The sequence below is a fragment of the Panthera tigris genome, chromosome E1, assembly GCF_018350195.1.
Source record: "Panthera tigris isolate Pti1 chromosome E1, P.tigris_Pti1_mat1.1, whole genome shotgun sequence".
Classification (NCBI taxonomy): Eukaryota; Metazoa; Chordata; class Mammalia; order Carnivora; family Felidae; genus Panthera; species Panthera tigris.
The window spans coordinates 34,340,748-34,359,245 of NC_056673.1; the positions used below are offsets into that span (position 1 = coordinate 34,340,748).

Genomic DNA, 18,498 nt, shown 5'->3' on the forward strand with positions numbered 1-18,498 from the left:
AACCCACATATTCCTGTAACCTCCAATTTTTTTTTTTTAAGGTTTTATTTATTTTTGAGACAGACAGAGACAGAGCATGAACGGGGGAGGGCAGACAGAGAGGGAGACACAGAATCGGAAGCGAGCTCCAGGCTCCGAGCCATCAGCCCAGAGCCCGACGCGGGGCTCGAACTCACAGACCGCGAGATCGTGACCTGAGCCGAAGTCGGACGCTCAACTGACTGAGCCACCCAGGCGCCCCACATTCTTTTACACCTGCATTGCAGGGGCATCATCCTCCTCTTACAGATGTCCTTAGACTTCCATTTCTTCAGACATAACTCGCCCAGTTTTCAGTCAACAAAGATGTAACTCTGGACTTGACTGGTCCGCGTTTCACCCTTGGCGAGTTTCAACAAATTCTGTGTACGGAAACCCACCTTTTTCTACATCCTCTAAGGCAGCTGCGATACTTATTTTCATTATTCCCTTTTCAGTTTCCGTACTCACACAACCAGTGCCACACTTGTCCTCGTCCGCCTCACTACTTTCCCTCCTAGAGTCTACAAGTGCACCCAGATGCTGACAAGGGGCAGACCGTTCTTCCACCGCAAGTAGGATCATTTGCTTCTGGATAATGCTATGAAAGCCAAGGGACCAAGTCACTTCTTCCAGTTTGGCATCAAGTAAGCACAGGAGGCTGCACCAGTTTCCGAGGGCTTTATTAGTAAGTTTTAGAAAAGAAAGATTGATTCTCTGGCTTCCAAGTCAGTGGAATGCAGAGCAGTGTCCGGGGACGCATCAGGGGGTGCCGAAGGGGACTGATGCTCCGTCCACCTTTTATTCGTAGATCCAGTCAAAAGCACAAGGCTTGTAGTCAACCAATTCTTCAGGCTTAAACCACAGGCTGATTTCTTTCTCTGCACTTTTTACTGAATCACTGCCATGAATGATGTTCCTGAGAGAGACAACAATCACTGGCTACCACATTTTAGAGTGCAAAAGTCTGTTCGCGGCTGAAGCAAAGGATGGTCGCTGCAGACCTTTCCCGCCAAACTGCCACCTGAAGCAGGAGACCCAAGGCATTTCCTCTTAAAAGCAACTATAAAATTCTAAGAGTACTGGATCAAAAGCATCCCGTGGCTCAGCTCTGTTATGCTCCCGCTTCCAAAACGAGTGTTTGTACCCCAAGACTGCTGTGCCACAAAACATTACTTCTCTCATTTTGAAAAACAGGGAGAACCAGACCGAGAACCAGACGAGATGGGATACATTCACCATCGGGGGCCATTTCTGTTGCATTTTCTTACAACACTAATTTGCAAAGCTCAGCCAAGACATTCACACGCCCAACCCCTCTATTCCATTTGGATCTTAAACTCTGTAAGGTTTTTGCCCAGATTTCATACAGCAAGGGAACCAAAGGGTTAAATGACACGCCTACAGACACAGCACCGCACAGAGCAGAGGCTCTTTGGCTGTGTCCCCTGAGACCTACCACATGCAGCTCCCTTCTGTGAGGTTTTGGTTAAAATTTTAAGTAGCCCAGGGGGAAGTAACTCTTTAAGGGAGCTTTCATCCAGTGATCATTACCACCTAATTTTAAAAGTTCAAGCCTTCCTAAAATTGGGATATGCCCCAAATGGTTTGTACCCACCCCCCACCCTTTTTAAGTGGCTTTGAGGACACATCATTGGCGCCCCCTCGGGACTCACCTGCCAACTTGAATGCAGAAGTCCCCACGGATGGTGCCTGGCTTAGAATCTGCTGGGTTGGTCTCCCCAAGCATCACTCGCCCTGTCTTTACCACGTTCAGTCCCTCCCAGACCTGGACGGGAGGGAAAAGGAACTGCATCAGATCTGTCCTTTGGGGCCACCGGGAACAAACACTCAGCCCTGCCTGATGGCACACTTCAATCAGACCAGTCAGTGACATGGCCAACCAGCCGGCCCCAGCAGACAGCAGGGGCCGGTGTAAGGTGCTCGCACTCCATCCCGGGCACGCTGCGAGGAGACAAAGAAACCACCTACCCAACCCAGGGACTTCCCAGCCTGAGAGGAAGGCTAACAGGACTGAAGGCCCTTCTGCAGCCACAAACACGGACAAGAAACGGTGACGGAAGGGTGGAGAAAAGTGATCAGACTGGAACAGGGGCAGTGGGATGGGCATCAGACTGTTAGCACGGGACACTAGGTTTGCATGAAAACAAAAAGTGCATTGCAGGGAAGAGCGGAAACAAAGCCATCCTCAGAGAACAGGAAGGAGGTCCACTTTCTCCACGACTCTGCGCCTCCTTATTGTACCCTCTGTTCTCTTCCTTCCCAACTGGACACAAATGTCACAGGAGGAAATCGACTGCTCTATTTCTAGCACTGGATTAGACAACTTTTTCCCCTTGCTTTTGCCTCCCAAGCTCCTAGCAGCTCTGTCGACTGAGTAACTCCAGCAGGCTCCGTTTGTAAAACAAGGCATTTGGAGTAGCTGGGGCCGATGTCTAAAAAGACACACGGGCACTGTGCAAGCCCAGTCCTGTACCAGCCCTTATTTTCCTCCATACCCCCCCAAAAGCACTTGCCATGGCCACAACCGGCCCAGAACTCATGTACTTCACCAGCCCGGGGAAGAACGGGCGGTCCTTCAGGTCAATGTAGTGCTGCTTCAGGAGTTCCTCCGAGGCCTGGCATTGAACAGGAGGTTGCAGTTAGGAAGTAAACTGGAGAGGCTCAAATATGGATCCATCCCATCCCCAGAACCCCCCATTCAAAGGACGGCTTTTCTAGAAGTCCAGTTATATGTTAACCCGCATTCATATGTAAGTGTGTATACATGTATGCAATATGTGTGCATATATATATACACATACATATACGCATATACATACATGTGTATAGATATACACACGTATATCTATAAAATAATTATCCTCTCCAAATCCTGACACTCTTTTAGTAGAAAGACTGTTCAGATCATGAAGACACCCTCATAATGTCCCTGGCGTTAGGGATGGTACAACCCTAAAGAGTAGGTGATTTGAAAATCTAGATGTGGGGGGCGCCTGGGTGGCTCAGTCGGTTAAGCCCACGACTTCGGCTCAGGTCATGATCTCGCGGTCTGTGGGTTCGAGCCCCGGCGTCAGGCTCTGTGCTGACCGCTCAGAGCCTGGAGCCTGTTTCAGATTCTGTGTCTCCCTCTCTCTCTGCCCCTCCCCTGTTCATGCTCTGTCTCTCTCTGTCTCAAAAATGAATAAACGTTAAAAAAAAAAAAAAATTTTTTTTAAAAAAGAAAATCTAGATGTGGAGGGTCTGCCGTTGAAGGAAATACGCCAGAGAGAGGTCCGTTCCCAGTGTCCTTGTAAACATTTCAGATGTTAACCGAGAACGTTCTCTTCTTCCCAGATGGGTCTGGTTAAGATTTCAATACTTATCCCTTAAGGTCCAGATCTGTGCCCCCACCTGTGGCGTGGAAGTGACAGGCACTGCCCTAAGCTGGAGGGAGCCGGCTGCGGGAGGGCTCCCCCCCGCCACCGCCCCCCCCCCCCCCGGGCACTTGCAGCCTCACCACCCCCCGCCACACACTTGCAGCCCGCGGGGGCCGGGGCATAGGCCCGGGCGGGGGCGGGCTTCCCCCGCAGGCAGCGAGCCCGGGCAGGCGACACGTCACCTCCGCTTAACCTTGCGGAGGGCGCCGGGGCTCGCGGGCCTCGGGGCTGGGCTCGGGCGGCTGTGTCGCCGCGGAGGCGAGGGCCACGGCGGGGAGCGGAAGCAGGAGCACCCCGGCGGCGCGCCGCGTTACCTGCAGGAACTTCATGGCCACGAGGCGGAAGCCCTTCTGCTCGAAGCGCTTGATGATCTCGCCCACCAGGCCGCGCTGCACGCCGTCCGGCTTGACGGCGATGAACGTGCGCTCCTGGTGGGCCATGGCCTGCGGGCGACAAGGGCGGCTCAGGGCCCGGCGGCCGCGCGGACAAGGGACGCGGCCCGCGCCTCCCCCCACCCCGCGGGCGCCCCGGCCCCTCCGCCCGCTCCGCGGGGACACGCGCCTCCCGGCCGCCGCCGCCCCGCCGGAAGGGACCCGGCACCGGGCCTGGGGAGGAGGGGGGAGAGGAGCGGGGGGGGGGGGGCGAGCGCGCCTGCGGGGAGGGGCCGGGGGGCGACAGGGGAGCGCGCCCGCGGCGTCTTACCGGGAAGCTGGCTGCGCTGCGGGGCGGGAGGCGCGACGTGGAGCTGGCAGCGGGGTCGGGAGCCGCTCGGGGGGAGGGCCCTGCGACGGCCACACCCCGGACGCCCCGCCGCCCAACCCGCGAGGCCGCCGGGGCCCGGGGCCCCTGTCCACGCCCCGGGCTCGCCCGCAGTGGGTGGGGTCTCCGGAGCGGGAAGTGGCTTCTCCACCCGGGTGTCCCGCGGCCGGGGCGCAGCTACGCACGTCCAGTCCGCACCCTCCCTTCGGTACCTGTTGCCGCCACACACGCGGGCACGTGCGCGCGCACACGCACACACACTGTGTACCTTCTGCCGACACACACACACACACTCCGGTCAGGTTCTCCAGTTCAGCCTGAGACCTACCCCTGACAAGATTCTCGAGTGTCTTACAGCAGACCTGTCATGTTTGCGGAGGGCTCTCCACCCTTGGGGGGGGGGGGGGGGGGGGGGGTCCCAGGTCCCTGGGGAGGCGGCGGGCCCCTCCTCTCGGCCCTTCCAGACCCCCATCCAGCAGCGCTTGTACCCCGAGATGGTGAGAGCCCTGTATCTGTCTGTCTCCCTTCAGGACAGTGAGCTGATCAAGGGGAGCCCTGTGTCCTCACCCTAGTGCTCCCGGCACTGCACTGACAAGCTGTACCTGCTAGATTGAAACTGGGCTTCAACTACCTCCATTTTGACCTCAAACTCGCTAATTGATTAAATTCTTCCTTTTAGTTTCCCTCTTCACTCAGGCAGAAAACCCTGCAGGCAAGCGTCCCGTGATGGAAACAAACCACCCCCTCAAGCAACAAGAACTGCCCTGAGCCAGCAAGACCAGGGTGACTGACTGCAAGACAGTGAGCGATTTGACCTTCGCTGCCCACTTGTGGGTACGCACCGACCTTTGTCCCACGTAAGCTTTATGTGAACCTAGAAGCAGGGCTGAATCGGTTAAGGGTCCAACTCTTGGTCTCTGCTCAGGTCTTGATCCCAGGGCCGCAAGTCTAAGCCCCACACTGGGCTCCACGCTGTGTGTGGATGCTTTAAAAACAAAAAAAGCAATGAATGGGGTGCCTGGGTGGCTCGGTCAGTTAAGCCTCTGCTTCTTGATTTCAGCCCAAGTCGTGATCTCCTGTTCATCAGATCGAGCCCCACTGCCAGCTCTGTGCTAACAGCGTGGAGGCCGCTTGGGATTCTCTCTCTGCCCCTCCCGCACTCCCTCTGTCTCAAAACAAATAAACTTCTAAAAAATGTTTAAAAGAACAAAAGCAAACAAAAAGCAAAACAACATAAGACCTGGAAGGTATTTTCAGTCCTTTGGAGACAGTCTTTGAGAGGGTCCACTGTCTTCCCGGTGGTGGCCTCCCTGGAATAAATCCCATTCTTGTTTCACCATGACTCCCCTCTGCCTTTGGGTTGTGTGGAACCTGGTCTGAATGGGCCCCTCCGAGCCGGGTGCCTTTGCACCCGTGAGTCCTGGCTGCAAGGCGACAGACAGTCCAGCCCTGTTACACCTTGCTGGCTTCCCAAACTTCTGGTCGCAGAGCATGAACACACAGCCCTCATTCTGGAGAAGAGACGACTAGTGTTCCCTGTGGCTTCGAGGCCAAGCCCTAATTTGGACTTCTTTTTCGGAGTTATCCAATGACAACTGTGGGAAGGAGGCTGGGAATCTCACCGGACAATTCTCTGGAGAGCTGTTTGCCCCTTTGGCCCCGTCACTAATACCTCTCTGCAGGGGCAGCCTTCTGCTCACTTTTCTGTCCTTCCTGCAAAGACTGCCCTTAACTGGGCGAGGTGTGACCCCTGACCCTGCCTCACGACACACATACTCATTCCCCAAAGGGCTGGCACTTCATCTCACTCCCCCCAAAACAAACAGGCCAGGCTTTGCGTGCAACAGAAATGCCTCTAGTCCTCAGCTGGACGAAAAAACAGTAGCCCCTCGTGGAGGAAATCCTCCCACGAAGTATGCAAAGGTCAACTCTCATTGCGCACTTTAATCTTAGTTTTGTCAGGGATGCCCCAAGGAAACTGGGAGGACACGGGAGCCTCCATCCCAACTCCCCTCCTCTCTACTCTCTACCAAAGCCAGGGCACAGGCAAAATACCAAGAAGGAAAAGCCGCTCAAGTTTGTGGCAAAAGTCATAGTCCCCAACATCTGTTCTCACTTGCCTCCTTCTCAGAGAATTTCTGAGTATTCTCCAAGCACAAGGTCGCCCAAATAAAAACCAAATAAAAAAGGTTCCACTTTCTCTTGCAGCGAGACACTTGCCCGTGACTAAGTTCTGGCCAATGAGATGGGGCGGGGAGCAAAGGGGGTAAATCCAGGATTACCCCCTTGAAAGAACGCTCCACTCCCTTTCCCAACTTGCTGTTAGGCATGGGTGGTAACCCACGTTACGTTGGTTAGAAGGAAAGGAGTCACCGGACCACCTCAAGGCTCACAACCTCACCATCACTGCCTCCACTTAGCTATGTGGACTTTCTGGGCTTTTTACAGCTTTACTGAGGTATAACTGACAGATAAAACTTGTATGTAGTTAAGGTATACGATTTGATGTTTCAATTTACATCTAGCGTGACATCACCACAATGAAGCTAATGAACGTTATCGATCACTTCACATAGTTACCATTTTTCTTTATTTTTGTGTGGTGAGCACACTTAAGATCTACCCTCCTCGCAAATTTCAAGTGTACATACAGTATTGTGAACTATAGTCACAGTGCTGTCCATTTTTAAATAAAGGGTAAGTAAGTCCCAGGGCGCCTAGGTGGCTCAGTGGGTTAAGCGTCGACTTTCGGTCCCAGCTCTGGTCATAATCTCATGGTTTCTGAGTTCAAGCCCTGCACTGGGCTCTGTGCTGACAGTGCAGAGCCTGCTTGGGATCCTGTCTCCTCCCCTCTCTTTCTCTAAAAAATAAAAAATAAACTTTAAATAAATAAACATTAAAAAAAAAAGGTAAGTAAATTTCCAGCTTGCCCATTAAAGCAACCAAATCAGTGCCCTAACAAATCAAAGCTACTTACAAGATTTTACCTTTTTTAAAAAAAATTTTTTAAGTTTCAGGGTGCCTGGGTGGCTCAGCCAGTTGGGCGTCCCTTCGGCTCAGGGCACGATCTTGCAGCCTGTGAGTTCAAGCCCCACGTCAGGCTCTGCATTGACAGCTCAGAGCCTGGAGCCTACTTCAGATTCTGTCTTCCCTCCCCCACTCACACTGTCTCTCTCCCTCAAAAATAAAATAAAAACATAAAAAGTTAAAAAAAATTTTTTTAAGTTTTATTTGAGAGAGCATACACACGAGTGGGGGAGGGGCAGGGAGGAGAGACAGAATCCCAAGCAGGCTCCACACCATCAGCACACAGCCCCATGCAGGGCTTGAACTCACAAACTGTGAGATCAGGACCTGAGCCGAGACCAACAGTCAGACGCTTAACTGACTGTGCCACCCAGGCGCCCCTCGCCTGCTTCTTTCAAGGTCATCCCAGGGACCCAGGCCCACTGTCCACACAGCCTTTCTGTTTTGGAGTAGTTACAACTTCTCACACTCCCCCATCCATTGAGTCCCTGAGAGCTTCTCAAGAGCAGAAAGGCTTTTATTTCCAATGAATCCTCTGCAGATGCTAGCAGATCCTTCCTGGATGGCTGCTGACTGGCTCAGTGTCAAAAGTGGATGGGATACAGGGTGAAGAGAGGGACAGGGAAAGAGAGAGAGAGAGAGAGATCTCTCAGGCCAATAAAAATATTTTATATAGTATTTACACTATTAGCTCAGTTATCCAGAGTACATGAAAAGGAAAAAAGAATCCAAAGCAGTGAGGCGATACAAAGTAACCAACTCCATGGATCCTATACTGGGATGAGATATTTTAATCTGATGGTGGTACATAATACTGTTCAGGGAGCACTCCCAGCTCCAGGAGTTCCCCTCCGCATTACAAGGAAGTTCTCAAAAATAACCGGATTTGCTAGAGGCTGGCCCCCCTGCTCACGGGAGGGAGAGGGGCTGGAACGGGCAGAGCATTGAGGTCTGCTCTCTCGTCACTCGTAGATCCAGTTCTGAGCACAGCTCTTGTAATCCACCAGCTCTTCAGGCTGAAACCACAAGCCAATCTCCTTCTCCGCACTTTCCACGGAATCACTGCCATGGATGATGTTCCTGGAAGGGGGAAGAGATGGCCACGTTACCGAGACCCAAAGGATTAAACTGCCCAGGAGCTCCCCCTGACACCCACTGCCAGACAGCTCGCAGCCACTGCAGCAGAAACAGCCAAAGCTCCGTGTACATTAGTTCGTGTTAAAAGAAAAAGCCCACAGCTGCAGTTAAGGTCAGGATGAAGGATGCCCTCCCCATATCCGGCCCTCCTAGCAACACTGATGCCAGCAGTGAACGGGCTCCGGCCAACAAGGTATGCTGTCCCAGGCCCTACCCTCTCGAGAGAGGCACAACCACAGTGATGTCGATGGCCGGTGGCAGGGAGCTCGCCAGGCCAGACTCCAAATTCAGAGGGAGAAACACAATGAACTTATTTTAAATTCATCTGCATATGGCATCATGTCCATCCCAGACTCAGGAACCCAAATGTTTTTTTTTTATTATTATTATTTTAAAGTAGGCTTCATACCCAGTGCAAAACCTAACATGGGGCTTGAACTCACGACTGTGAGATCAAGACCTGAGCTGAGATCAAGAGTCGGACACTTAACCGACTGAGCCACCCAGGTGCCCACCCCCGCCTTTTTAAAAGATTTTTTTAAAGTAATCTCTGCACCCAACATGGGGCTCCAACTTACAACCCCAAGATCAAGAGTCACATGTTCTACCAACTGAGCCAGCCGGGTACCCGAGGAACCCACATTCTTGTGTCACCTAACTCAGATTTTGGAAGAAGGCAAAAGCACCAACTCTCACCTGCCAACTTGGATGCAAAAGTCTCCACGGATGGTCCCGGGCTTGGAGTCCGCAGGGTTGGTCTCTCCCAGCATCACCCGGCCTGTCTTCACCACATTCAGCCCCTCCCAGACCTCCAAGGATAAAAGAACAAATGGTCAAGGAAGAAAACCAATCTCAGCAGAAAATGTGAAAACTATTAATTCAAAACAAGAAAACAAAAAAGCCCCCTTAACATTGAAGAAACGTTTATGGAGCATCTGCTTATCCCAACAACGGGAATACCAGTCTCCCTGCCTCCACTCCTGCCTTTCTACAATCCCTTCTGAACAGAGCAGTCTCTAAAAATGCCCAGTGTAAAACCTCCCAGGCATTCGTCCCAGAGCCCATGAAGTACATGGCCGACACAGCCCTGCCTGATCTGGCCCCTGCCCGTATCTTTGAACTCATGTCATCTGACCTTCTCTTCTACCCACCAGGCTTCAGCCACTCCAACCTTCCTTCTGTCCTTCAAGAGCCCAGGCCCTCTGCACATGCTGTTTTCCTGCTGAGAATGCTCTTCAGTGTGATTTTGTGTACGTCTGGCTCCTTCTCACTCAGATCTCAGCTTGAAAAGCATGTTCCTTGACCACCCAATCTAAAGCGGTCACTTGTCACATCATCCTATTTCATTCTGTGCAAATCACTGATCACTAGCTAATAGATATACATATATATATATGAATATAAATAAATATACATACATATGTATATGTATATATATATATGTTTCTTCATTATGTGCCCATCTTCCCCTTCAAGATGTATAGGCAAGGAAAGCTATGAAAATAAGTTCCTGTGTTGTCTCATTCATGACTATATCCCCAGCGTCTGGAAGAGAGTGTGGCACAATGAGGACAACCCATATATACTGCAATAAACAAGAGACAATCTGCCTCCCTCCAGAAGTGCAGAATCAGGCAGACTCTGCCGATCGCTCCCAGCTTTGAGTCGCGATGAGTCTTCAGTTCAGCAAACAAATGTATTTTGTGTTTGGTGGGTCAGAGAGCCAACTCACATCCTAACTGTCCAATCCTCCCAGCCCCCACTCCCTCTGTATTAAGTGAGGACTTGGTGTCAGAGGCGAGAATCACAGCACACACTCTTGGCTCCCAACTGAGTCATTCGCGTCAATGCCCCCACACGTGCGCACTCACCATGGCAACCACAGGCCCTGATTGCATGTACTTCACCAGGCCGGCAAAGAATGGACGGTCCTTCAGGTCAATGTAGTGTTCCTTGAGAAGGTCTTCGGAAGCCTATTTCACGGAACAGAGGATGAGAACTGACCCTCAAACTATCTAAGGATCAGCCATCTAGTTATTTCCCACTCGCTGCTGTTTGAAACGTGAGCTCGTAGCGCACTGATTCTGTTACAAACCAAACCTTTCCCAACACTACCAGAGGGGAGCTGTGCCAGAGACTAAAAGTGCGTCAGCTTTGTACCAATGTCCCCCCTACTGGCCTTGGCTGATCAGAACAGAACCACAGAACATTAGAATTGAATCCAGCCATCCCAACTCAGACAGGAAAACTAACAATACAATGAATTTCCATTCATTGAGAGCAAGCCTCAACTAAAACGTGAAAAGGAAGTCAGGGTTGGGGGGGGGTCTTGGCAATGGATGAGAAGCAAATTGAACCCGGCCACTTCTCAGGGATACTTCAGATTTATTCAGAAGATGAAGGCGGGTATGGCAACTATGCGATTTCCACACAAACCACTCAAAAGAGCGTGACATCTGGGGCCCCTGGGTGGCTCAGATGGTTAAGCGTCTGACTGCTGGTATCAGCTCAGGTCATGATCTTGCGGTTTCATGGGTTGGAGCCCCACGTCTGGCTCTGCGTTGGCAGCATGGAGCCTGCTTGGGATTCTCTCTCTCTCTCTGTCTCTCTCTCTCTGCCCCTCCCCTGCTAGCGCTGTCTCTCTCTCAAAATAAATAAATAAAACTTTAAAAAAAAGGGAGGGGGAAAAAGATGACATCTAGCAATAAATAATTTTGATGAAGAAGGAACTAGAAACTGTCACACTGCCAAGGACGGTATGTGGGACCAAATCAAATTAGCTGGGGAGGAAACCACCTGCCTAGCAATCCCGACTCACCCAGCTGTGTTCTCTCTTTGCCACTGCGCACACACTTGTTCAGGGTCTAACAAGGACCCTTAGTTTTCCCAGTTCTGTAGGACTGCATTGTGGAGGGCACACTGCAGGGATACCCACAAGCGTGGACATCTGCTGCCAAAAAGCACATTCAGAACATCCTGCCGCTCAGCCTCTGGTTGATACTTACTTGCCAAAGTAAAATCACACAGCCGCGTGATCACGCCATGTTAGCAATTCACCCTCTCCCACCAACCCCCAATCCAAATGGAAGACTGGTAGGGGTAGCCTCCGGACACACTGACTTGACCTTCCCTTACCAGAACACTCTTTTAATTCTAGTCATTGCTTCTGATTATCTTTAATCTGCAGAACAGATTACAGCGTGGTTTGTTTTTTTTTTTCTGGAGGAGGGGACATCAGGTCTTTCCTCCTCCAAGTCACCTATAAACAACCCTAGACTCAAGGCAGTCATCCCTCGCCCCATTCTTCACCAAGCCCACACCCTGGATGGGAACTTGGTATAACAGGAAAAATGCACACACTTAGGAGTCAGAGAGACCCGGGTTAAAATCTTCCCTGCATCACTGACTGCATGCCTTCAGATTCATTACTTAACCTCTCCAAGCCCCAGGTTCCAACGACCACAGGCATAGAGAGAAGTACACCTCTGGGTCATCGTGAGGGCTACAGAAAACACATGCGTCCAGCACATGTGATCAACAATACTGTTCATTTCGCTTTACCTTCAAAACCTAATTTAATATGCAAACTCTCTGGAAAGCAGTACTGACCCGATACTCGGCACTAATGACTCCATCACGTACCCCCCTCTGCATTAACACCCATCTACCCCCCCCACCCCGCCCCTTACACTAAAGCGGTTTTCCCAAAACACCACACGGGAACTACACTGCAAACCAAATTCCATTTAAAATGCACCAGCAGAGTCCAAAGATGCCTCTAGTGCTGGGAAAAAAGACTGTCCCCTAATTTATCTGCTCTGAGAATTTGAATTCTCATTTCCCAGGCCTGTCTGAAAAAGGGTTCTTGGCCAATTAATTCTTTTCATTTTTCCGGAATACTGCTTGGCAGGTGTGTTGCAAATGCGTCTGTTCTCTACTGTTTTCGGGGGGGCTCCCCCAAGACCAAAACCACAGCTTTCCCCCCAACATCCCCTGATGGCGCCTAATATATGCTACACACTAAGTGGGCGGTAAGTAAGGACAGAAAGATTTCCTTGCTGACAAACAACCTGCCTCAGAGAGGGAGGTGGGGGAGGGGAGAAGCTCTCTGAAATAATCTGCTCAAGAAGTTCAAGACCAGGAGCTCAAACATGCCCAGGGCTTTGAGTCAGAAATCACAGTGCTGCGGTAACATATGGAACTCTGCATTGCTAAAGGGAAAGGGAGGCTATTTCCAAAGTCCCAGTAATTGGTTTGTTGCAAGACTCAGCCACAACGCCAGCCACCGAGTTGTTTCCAGGTCTCAGGACATCTGTGTTCACCCTTCGTGGGGAAGACTACAAAGGAGGGGAAGGGAGAATCCGAGAGGCTAACGTACAACGTTGCCCTGTACTCCGAGAGAACAGAAATATGAAGAATGAAGTCCACTTACCTGAATTAATTTCATAGCAACGAGGCGGAATCCCTTTTGCTCAAAACGCTTGATGATCTCTCCCACGAGGCCGCGCTGGACCCCATCAGGCTTGATGGCAATGAAGGTGCGTTCGCTGTTGGCCATGGTCCTGAGGATAGACAGCTGCAGGGATGAAACAGCACTGAATATCCTGCCTACATCATTATCCTTCTCAAGCGGATTACCCCATAAAGCTGGTTTATATCTGTCAAGCCAACTCCAAAAGTCTCTTTGGTAAAAAAAAAAATGCGTTCACCACAAGTGCCGCACTGAAAATACTCTAGAAGAGCACACGTATAAAAAATGTTCCTAAAGGGGGCACCTGAGTCAGTCAGGCTCAGGTCATGATCTCAGTTTCATAAGTTCGAGTCCCACATCAGGTTGTCTGCTCACCACGTGGAGCCTGCTTGGGATTCTCCCTCTCTCTCTGCTCCTCGTCCCGTCATTTGCACTCTGTCTCTCTCAAAATAAATAAATTAAAAAGAGAGGGGCCTGGGTCGTTCAGTCGGTTGAGCGCCAACTTTGGTGCAGCTCATGATCTCACAGTTCATAAGTTCAAGCCCCTTGTCTGGCTCTGTGCTGACTGCTCAGAGACTGGAGCCTCCTTCAGGTTCCGTCTCCCTCTCTCTCTGCCCCTCCCTACTCATTCTCTCTCTCTCTCTCTCAAGAATAAAATAAATGTAAAAAAAAAGGACATTTTGTTAAAAAAAAAAAAAGTACCTAAAGGAAAAAAGAACTTTCCCTAAAAGAAAAAACAAAGAAACCCAAAAACCCAACTCCTCCTCAGTGCCCTTAATTCTGAACTAATATCCCAGGATGGGGGAGCGTGCAAAAGCAGGGACCATATAATTTCTATGGCATTTGACTTAATAAGCTTCCATTAAGCATCTATTTTGTATCCAACACTGTGGCAGAACTAAGGTAGGGGATGTTAAAAAAAAAAGGAAGAAGACATTTTGTGAATAATCCAGAGAAGGGAAACTAGAGGGATAAAGTGGTGTCAGGCAAAAAGCAGAATGAAACGGTCTGACCTACTACCACAGTCATGGTATTAGGACTGAAAGGGGTTTTAGAGATTATTTCATTAGAATCCCCTTCATTTTACGAATGAGAAAACAAATCTAGGGCACCAGAATGAAGGCCAAATTCCCAATTTCCCGATGCAATTTATGCTCCATCATAAGACATCATGAAGATTCTGACAAACCAGTAAAAGGTGGATCTTGAGAGAACTAGGGCCACGTGAAATGGGACATCGTGCAGGAAAGAGGCCTAGAGAATGTCTATCCCAGACCTCGCCTTTTACAGAGAAGACTGGGCTCATGACCTGCTCTGTCTACCCAAGATGAGAATGGAGGAGGCCCCTGACCTTGAAAGACAATCCCTAATGTGGATCGCCACACCACCTCCTGGCTCTCTCTTCCTGTACTTTAACCTCTTATTACAGCACCTTAACATATTTGAATTTTCTGTTTGTGGGTCTGTCTCCCCACTGGTCTGCGGCCTGTATACACGTATGGTTTACTGCTGTGTCTGTCCCTGGCACCTAGCCTCCTGGGCCAGCACTCAATAAGAGCAAAGAAAATATCTTAAATGGTAATCACCCTGCACCTCCGAGAAAAAGAGACAAAGCCCAAAGGCTGGCGGAGAACTCCCAATGGAAGCTCGAGACAGGCAGAGATTCCACAGGAGAAAATGGGGGTAAGGAGCCAAAATACTCCTTATACCCATACGGTGAATTCCTATAAATGTCCACCATACCAACCCAGACACACACCCGTCATTCATTCATTCATTCATTCATTCATTCATTCAGCAAGAACTTACTGAGCCCCAACTCCGTGCCCAGCACTGCACGCGACACAGACAAATAAGGCACAATCCCAGTCGTCGCGGCCCGATGTTCGGAAAGGTAGCCTCGGACAAAGGCGAGTCCACGTGGCGTGGGACCTGCGCTGACAGGTCTGCACCTGTCCACCGGCGCTGCCCCGCCCTTCCCTCCCAACCGATCCCTCTGGCCACCTCTCAGAGCCGGACTCATCCGACCCCTTGGCCTCCCCCGACCCCGACCCCACTGATCTCCCCCTCCTCTCAGGACCCAGAACCCATCTCACCCCTCCAGATGCTCGAGCTGCAACTCCGGCTGGGGAAGCCGGCACCGGAAACACGCCCCGGCCCCACGTGGTTCCTGGCGCCGGCAGGCGCGGAACGCTTCTTTCCGGCTCGGCTGCCGGGGAGTCCGTTTTGGCAGAACACCACTCGCCCACGCTTCCTCTGGAGGGTCGGGTGTCATTCTAAGGAGCAACGTTCCGACGTTTAACTTCCGGCACTGCTTTTTCTTGCTTTTCCGGCATGCTGCTTTTTTTTTTAAGATTCTGTGACTCACTTCCTTCGTTCTGGAGTCACTTGGCTTCCCGAGAGGTGGCGCTCCCACTTTGCATGAAGTCTGAACGGGCACCTGACTTAGAAGTAGACATGTCTTTCTCACTTTACATTTACTCACTTTTTCCAGCCTATCAAGCACTGCATTATTAATTGAGTACCTACTATGTGCCAGGCACTACTCCACGGCCTGGGGGCATGACAGTAAACCCTCTAAGGAGCTTCTGGCGGGGTAGGGAGTGGGGGACAAAGAATAAACAAATAAGCAAATTGATGTGTAATACTTTGCATTATGTTAGCGCTGTTAAGAAAAAGTAGGGCAAGGGAGAAAGATTGAAAGAGTGGACTATCTTAAAAGGTTGGTTGGGGAAAATGTCTCCGAGGAAGTGACAATGGAATAGAGCTGCATGAAGTGAGGGAACAAGCCTAGTGATTATCTGACAGCAGAGTATCGCAGTGCGCATCCAGTAATAGAAAATGCCATTGGAGGGGCGACTGGGTGACTCAGTCCCTTGAGCCTCCAGCTCTTGATTTAGACTCAGACTCTGGTTTTGATCTTAGGTTAGTGAGTTCCAGCTCCAAGTTTGGCTCTGTGCTGACAGTGCAAAGCCTGCTTGGGATTCTCTCTCTCTCAGAGAATGAATACATAAACTTTAAATTAAAACCACAATGAAATATCACTACACACCTATCCTAATGGCTAAAAAATAAAAAAATAGTAAGAGTGCCCCACTGGCCTAGTGGGTAGAGCATGACATTCTTGATAATCGCTGTGGTGAGACTGTGAGTTTGAGACCCGCATTGGGTATAGCGTTTACTTTAAAAAAGAAATAGTGAAAATGCTGTCCGGGAGGTGGAGAAACTGGACCTACTCATATATTGCTGGTGGGAATGTAAAATGAATGGTATGGCCATTCTAGAAAAGTTTGGCAGTTTCTTATAAAACTAGGCACTTACCGCATGATCCAATAATTGCACTCTTGGCTGTTTATCCCTGAGAAATTAAAGATTTTTGTTCTGTTTACACAGAAACCTGTATTTAAATGTTCCTAGCAGCTTTATTTGTAATAGCCAAGGACTAGACACAACCCAAATGTCCATCAAGTGAAAGCTTAAACAAACTACAGTCCATCCATACCATGGAACACTACTCAATAATAAAAAAAGGAAAAAAGAAAAAGAAACAACTATTGACACACAGCAATTTGGCTAGATCTCAAGAGAGATTATGCTAAGTGAAAAAAAAAGCCAATCACAAAAGGTCATACACTATATTATTGCATTTATATAAGGTTCTTGAATTCTCAAAATTCTAAATATAAAGAATTCATGAGGGGTGTCTAGGAGTTCAGGATGGGAGAGAAGGCATGAGTATATTCCTACCGGGGTAGTACAAGGGAGCCTTGGAGTGATGGACTAGTTCTGTATCTTGATGCTTGATTGTGGTGACAGTTACATGAATCTACACATGTGATAAAGTTGCATAGAACTACACACACACTCCAGTGAATGCACGTGAAACTGATGAGATCCAAATAAACTCTGTAGATTATACCAATGTCAGTTTCCTGGTTTTGATATCGTTCTATAGTTATGCAAGATGTTAGCATTAGAAGACACTGGGTGAAAGATACATAGGACTTCTGGGGTGCCTGGGTGGCTCAGTCGGTTGGGTGTCCGACTTCGGCTCAGGTTGTGATCTCGCAGTCTGTGAGTTCGAGCCCCACGTCAGGCTCTCTGCTGACAGCTTGGAGCCTGGAGCCTGTTTCGGATTCTGTGTCTCCCTCTCTCTCTGACCTTCCCCTATTCATGCTCTCTCTCTGTCTCAAAAATGAATAAACGTTAAAAAAAAAAGATACATAGGACTTCCTTCTACATGTTTTGTTTTGTTTTGTTTGCAGCTTCCTATAAATCTTTTCTTTTTTTTTCTTTTTCTTTTCTTTTTTTTTTTTTAAGTGAGCCCTACACCCAATATGGGGCTTGAACTCACAACCTTGAGGTCAACAGTCCCATGCTCCACTGACTGAGCCAGCCAGGCACCCTACAATTTCCCATAAATCTATAATTATTTCAAAAAAATTTTAAAGTTTACAGGGTCACCTGGCTGACTTAGTTAGAAGAGTGTGCAACTCTTGATCTCAGGGTGGTGAGATCAAGCCACACCGTTGGGTGTAGAGATTACTAAGAAAAATACATAAACTAAAAAAAGGGGGTGCCTGGATGGCTCGGAAGAGCATGTGACTCTTGATCTTGGGATTGTGAGTTTGAGCCGCCTCAGTTTGGATGTAGAGATTACTTAAGAATAAAAGCTTAGAGGGGTGCCTGGGTGGCTTAGTCCATTAAGTGTCTGACTCTGGATCTCACCTCAGGTCACGATCTCACAGTTCATAAGTTCGAGCCCTGAGCCTGGCTCTGCACTGACAGTGCAGAGTCTGCTTGGAGTTCTGTTTCCCTCTCTCTGTCTCTACCCCACTTGTGTCCTCTCTCTCTCTCTCTCTCTCTCAAAATAAATAAATAAATGTTAAAAATTTTTTTAATAAAAATAAAAGCTTAGGGGTGCCTGGGTGGCTCAGTTGATTGAGCATCTGATTCTTGGTTTCTGCTCAGGTCATGATCTCATGGGTTGGTGAGTTCGAGCTCTCTCTCTCTCTCTCTCTCCCTCTGCCCCCAAAATAAATAAACTTAATAAAATAAAATAAAATAAAATTAAATTAAATTAAATTAAATTAAATTATAAAACCTTAGGGTTACCTGACTGGCTCAGTGAGTAGAAGATGTGACTCTTGAGCTTGGGGTCATGGGTTTGAGCCCCATGTTGGGCATAGAACTCACTTAATTGAAAGGAAAGAAAGAAAGAAAGAAAGAAAGAAAGAAAGAAAGAAAGAAGAGAGGGAGGGAAGGAAGGAAGGAAGAAAAGAGGGAGGGAGGGAGGGAGGGTGGGTGGGTGGAAGGAAAGAAAAAGTGCTTGGGGCTCAGTTGGTTAAAGCATCTGACTACAGCCTGGGTCATGATCTTGAAGCTCATGAGTTTGAGCCCCATATCAGGCTCTCTGCTGTCAGCACAGAGCCCACTTCAGATCCTCTGTCCCCCCCTCTCTCTGACCCTCCACTGCTCAGAAATAAATAAACATTTTTTTTAAAAAAGAAGGGAACTTAAAAAATTATTTGTAATATTTTGATTTTTTTTTTAAGAGAAAGAGAGAGAGTTTGAGCTGGGAGAGGGGCAGAAGGAGAGAGAGAGAGAGAGAGAGAGAGAGAGAGAGAATCTTAAGCAGGCTCCATG

The 18,498-nt window shown here is 49.4% G+C and overlaps 2 protein-coding genes and 1 long non-coding RNA gene across 4 annotated transcripts; 1 reads left to right on the forward strand and 2 right to left on the reverse strand.

Annotated features, from left to right (window-relative positions):
- Nucleotides 1-684: 684 nt before the first annotated feature.
- Nucleotides 685-4,260, reverse strand: LOC122230425 (nucleoside diphosphate kinase B). Its single transcript, XM_042966752.1, has 5 exons — nucleotides 4,161-4,260; nucleotides 3,773-3,901; nucleotides 2,556-2,657; nucleotides 1,695-1,807; nucleotides 685-937 (listed from the first exon to the last, which is right to left on the reverse strand). The coding sequence occupies exons 2-5, from the start codon at nucleotides 3,896-3,898 to the stop codon at nucleotides 820-822; spliced, it is 459 nt and encodes a 152-aa protein (XP_042822686.1). The 5' UTR covers nucleotides 3,899-3,901; nucleotides 4,161-4,260; the 3' UTR covers nucleotides 685-819.
- Nucleotides 4,261-4,662: 402 nt separating this feature from the next.
- On the forward strand, nucleotides 4,663-5,551 carry LOC122233596. Its single transcript, XR_006211229.1, has 3 exons — nucleotides 4,663-4,714; nucleotides 4,897-5,051; nucleotides 5,278-5,551. It is a non-coding gene; the product is annotated as an uncharacterized LOC122233596 (long non-coding RNA).
- Nucleotides 5,552-8,017: 2,466 nt separating this feature from the next.
- LOC102967905 (nucleoside diphosphate kinase A) lies at nucleotides 8,018-15,032 on the reverse strand. 2 transcript variants are annotated; one of them, XM_042966753.1, is made up of 5 exons: nucleotides 14,949-15,032; nucleotides 12,814-12,957; nucleotides 10,253-10,354; nucleotides 9,078-9,190; nucleotides 8,018-8,324 (listed from the first exon to the last, which is right to left on the reverse strand). In XM_042966753.1, the coding sequence occupies exons 2-5, from the start codon at nucleotides 12,937-12,939 to the stop codon at nucleotides 8,207-8,209; spliced, it is 459 nt and encodes a 152-aa protein (XP_042822687.1). In that variant the 5' UTR covers nucleotides 12,940-12,957; nucleotides 14,949-15,032; the 3' UTR covers nucleotides 8,018-8,206. The 2 variants fall into 2 exon arrangements, with proteins under 2 accessions (XP_042822687.1, XP_007086750.2); XM_007086688.3 differs by lacking the exon at nucleotides 14,949-15,032 and adding an exon at nucleotides 14,662-14,788.
- Nucleotides 15,033-18,498: the final 3,466 nt, after the last annotated feature.

What these genes read in the sequence shown, in the direction of transcription:
- LOC122230425 (XM_042966752.1), bottom strand. Translation starts at nt 3,898, where the DNA reads ATGGCCCACCAGGAGCGCACGTTCATCGCCGTCAAGCCGGACGGCGTG. An exon ending in CTGGGCCGGTTGTGGCCATG is followed by an intron (nt 1,808 to 2,555) that starts GCAAGTGCTTTT and finishes CCTCCCGTCCAG; the next exon opens with GTCTGGGAGGGACTGAACGT. An exon ending in TTCTGCATTCAAGTTGGCAG is followed by an intron (nt 938 to 1,694) that starts GTGAGTCCCGAG and finishes TGTCTCTCTCAG; the next exon opens with GAACATCATTCATGGCAGTG.
- LOC102967905 (XM_042966753.1), bottom strand. Translation starts at nt 12,939, where the DNA reads ATGGCCAACAGCGAACGCACCTTCATTGCCATCAAGCCTGATGGGGTC. An exon ending in TTGCTATGAAATTAATTCAG is followed by an intron (nt 10,355 to 12,813) that starts GTAAGTGGACTT and finishes TCCGTGAAATAG; the next exon opens with GCTTCCGAAGACCTTCTCAA. An exon ending in TTTTGCATCCAAGTTGGCAG is followed by an intron (nt 8,325 to 9,077) that starts GTGAGAGTTGGT and finishes TCCCCCTTCCAG; the next exon opens with GAACATCATCCATGGCAGTG.